Source organism: Triticum aestivum, chromosome 4D (genome assembly GCF_018294505.1).
Source record: "Triticum aestivum cultivar Chinese Spring chromosome 4D, IWGSC CS RefSeq v2.1, whole genome shotgun sequence".
Classification (NCBI taxonomy): Eukaryota; Viridiplantae; Streptophyta; class Magnoliopsida; order Poales; family Poaceae; genus Triticum; species Triticum aestivum.
In genome coordinates, this window is record NC_057805.1 from 65564065 (window position 1) to 65567900 (window position 3836).

At 42.8% G+C, this 3836-nt stretch overlaps 1 protein-coding gene across 1 annotated transcript in view; it reads right to left on the reverse strand.

Moving 5' to 3' along the window:
- LOC123096682 (uncharacterized) overlaps window positions 1-2705 on the reverse strand; it is an 8528-nt gene extending 5823 nt beyond the window's left edge. Inside the window, exons 1-2 of the mRNA XM_044518434.1 lie at window positions 2143-2705; window positions 641-1379 (exon numbers count right to left, since the gene is read on the reverse strand). Of these exons, the coding sequence (XP_044374369.1) occupies window positions 641-1379; window positions 2143-2674 (1271 nt within the window). The 5' untranslated portion in view covers window positions 2675-2705. The remainder of the gene's footprint in view (window positions 1-640; window positions 1380-2142) is intronic.
- Window positions 2706-3836: the final 1131 nt, after the last annotated feature.

Sequence of the window (3836 nt, forward strand, 5' to 3'; positions counted from 1 at the left end):
CATGGTAAATACCAAAATTTCAGTGAAGTCCCAAGAAACTATATACTTGTTCACAATAATGATAGTAGATCCACAATTAATAAAGCGTAGAAGATATTAAAAATTATTCATTATATAAGAAAGCTCTCAAAATGAGCTACTCCTTCCGTTCCTAAATATAAGTCTTTTTAGAGATTCCACAATATGGACTACATACGGAGCAAAACGAGTGAATCTACGCTCTAAACTATGTCTATATACATCCCTATGTAGTTCATTTTGAAATCGCTAAAAAGACTTATATTTAGGAACGGAGGGAGTAGAATGCATGTCTTCAGAATATGCAACTGCTAATAAAGCGGGTACTCCCTCCGTTCCTAAATATAAGTCTTTGTAGACATTTCACTATGGACCACATACAGATGTATGTAGATGCATTTTAGAGTATAGGTTCACTCATTTTACTTCGTATGTGGTCCATAATGAAATCTCTATAAAGACTTATATTTAGGAACGGAGGGAGTAGAAGATAAACTTTTTGTAAGAATAACCATCTTGTTGTTACTCTTGTCGATGCTGGTTCCAGAACAGTGGTCCCTCGCAACTCGTCTCCTTTAGTTGTGCCATCAGCAGGAGGCTGCCGCCGCTCATCCGTTTTCACCCCTTTCTCGGTCGTCCAATCCGCACATGGCTGTCTCCGCCACTGCTAGGGTCGACGACATGCCCTGCGAAGATGATTGCACCTGACGCCTCTTCGAGTATGAAATACGCGAAGGGATGATCGGCGACGAAATCCGTCGTTGGCGTCGGCCGCGGCATCGCTGATCCATATATTTTCGTCGTGGTGACAGCTGCAGCTTCAGTCCCTTGCTCGTTTACCTCAATGACAGCCTTATGAAAAACGTCATTCACAACCAGAGGTGTGCCGGAGCCGTCGTCCTCCACCATGTCTGACAGGTCAGCACCCATGCCGAACGGCAACAGTAGCCCTAGGTGTTTGAGAGTTTGCGTGACACTGCTCTGGAAAGAAAGCTTGAACTTGGGAACCCCGAATTCGCCGACCTTGACCTGGCTCGTCGGCAGGTGATCATGCAAGAAGGTCGGGCGGGAGGTTATCTCCTCAACGAGGCCCTGGAGGCCGTCGTACGCATCAGGGAGGAAGATGCACATCGAGTACCGTGGCGTGGTTTTTTTGAAGTTGGTCGTCCAGCGCAACGGTTTGGCTCGTGGCATCTCGTACCGCAGCTTGAGGACCTTGAACCCATCGTACACGGCGATGAAGTGACGGCCGGAGTTGCGCATGAAGGGGGCGTCAACGGTGGTGCCGTCGAGCCTGTGGAACTGCCTGTCCTTGGTCATCCTCTCGTAGAACGGCATGACCCATTTTCCTTTGAAGTATACTAGCAAATGAGCCCGTACGTTGCAACGGGTGAAAAAAAAAACATTTCCTAATCTAATAACCATGAGTCCAAACTTCAGTAGGTCCATGTCCTTTATTTCAACACATGGCATCTCATCTGTGTTTCTATTACCTTTCTTCCCACTCTCGTCGATGCTGGCCTCGGTGTTGACATCAACACAACACGTTTGAATGTTGTCAATCTTAAGGCGTCTCTCTCTCGGCATATGATGCAAATGAGCCCGTGTGTTGCAACAGGTGAAAAACACTCACTAATCTAATAACCATGAATTTGTATATCCATGTCCTTTATTTCAACACATGGCATCTCATCTGTGTTTCTATTTTTTCTTCTTCCCATTCTCGTCGATACTGGCCTCATTGTTCACACCATCACAACATGTTTGAATGTTGTCAATCTTAAGAAGTCTCCCTTTCGGCATAGAATGATAAATCTATTTTCTTCTGTGAAGTTTTTAGATATCTTTTTTTTCACCATCCTGGTTTTGCCAAAGTGTTCATTTTCAATTCGGAGCGGCACCAATAATGAAGGAAAGATTGATCATGCGCTATTGATTAAGGTTTCATCATAAATATCATTTTTAAATGGTTAACAGTTAAAAATAATATCATATTCAGATTCTACATTTTTTTCTAATCAAATTTCATATATAAGGAGTTAGGGTTAAAAAGTTATGGATTTTAAAAAAATCGATTAATATGTACTGCGGGTTTATTACCAAAAGCTTGAGGGTGTTTTCAGCAAAATAGCACGACGTCCGTCGCCGGGCAGAAGGATTTCGGCGAGACGACGGCGGTGATAAGGTTTCCGGTGACCCGCGCGACCCAGGCGTTGATCTGCTGAGCCGCTTTCCCCGCGTTTCCCCGAAAGTCGACGGCGCGTGACTTCGCCTTGTATGTGCCGACGAGGGTCTCGCGGTACGCCGTCTTGAGCGGCCGCGCCTTGTCGTTCCACACGCCGCACGCGAACGCCACGCTCGGCCCGCCAGACCCCGACTGGTCCTTGAGCGCGTCCGCCGCCACGCGCGAGATGAGATCCTCGAGCTCGTCGCGGGAACGGACGCCGAGGAGGCGGAGGATCTCGTCCAGGGTGTCCTCTCGGGCGCCGGGCGCCAGCAGCGCGACCGCGGCGTAGATGGACAGCGGCGAGAAGACCATGTTGCCGCGAGGGCTCGCGTCGGCGAGGTGCTTGGTGATTCGCGTGGCAAATTCCGCCAGGCCGGCGCCGGACTGCCGCCGCTTCTTGCTTGGCCGGGCTTCGAGTCCTCCCGTCATCGCAACCTGCGCACAAAACACAGATCGATTCTCTTCCTCCAGAAAAACAAGTAGGTTTCTCGATGAAACTCACGCCTCGTATATATAGACGCACATTGGACAACGGTTTGGATGGACGATGCTGGACGTGTGTCGGCCGATCGGGAGCCTCGATCGGTCGCCTCCCGGTCGTTGGATCTTAGTCGCGCCTCGGGGTGGGCAGAAAAAACTGGGTGCCCCGATGTCTCGCTAGGGAAAGCCTCGTGTAGGGGAGCTCTATAGGCCGGCCCAGCCGCGCGGGATGCTACAGCCTCCTTTCTCTATTTTTTTACGTTTTCTATTTGCGCTTTTTTGCTTTATTATATTATAATTTTGTTTACACTTTAAAATATTCTAAACACATATTTAAAAAACTCTATACAAACATTCGGAAAATGTTAAATGTGTATAGTGAAAATATTTATCACATATACGAGAAATATGTAAAAAATTGAACATATTCAAAATATGTTAATCAAGCACTTGAAAATCATTTGAACAAGTATTTGAAAAACTTTAATTAAGCATTTGAAAAAAATTTAAATATGCATAGAAAAATATTGACCATGTATTAGAAAAATGATTAACTTTTTTTATCATGTATAAAAAAAAGAGTTAATCAAGCATTTCAAAAAATGTTGAAAGAGTATCTAAAATATGTTAATCAAGCATTTGGAAAATGTTAAATGTGTATATAAAAAATGTTGATCATGTACTAAAAAATGAAATTTGTTTACCATTTATACAAAAATGTTAATCAAGCATTTTTTTGAACAGATATTGGAAAAAAGTTAATCAAGCATTTGGAAATGTTAAAATGTGTATAGAAAAATGTTGACCATGTATTAAAAAAAGATGAAATATTTTAATCATGTATATAGAAATGTTTATCAAGCATTTGAAAAAAATGTTGAACAAGTATTTAAAAAATATTAATCAAGTATTTGAGAAAATGTTTAACAAGTATCTAAAAAATATTAATCAAGCATTTGGAAAATGTTCAATGTGTAGAAAAAAGAAACGAAACCAAAGAAAAATGAAGAAGAATAAAAAAAGAAAAAACTAAGAAAGATATGAAGAAGACCAAAGAATGACAACGAAAAAAGAATGAAAGGAAAAAACATGAATAAAAACCTAGAAAAAT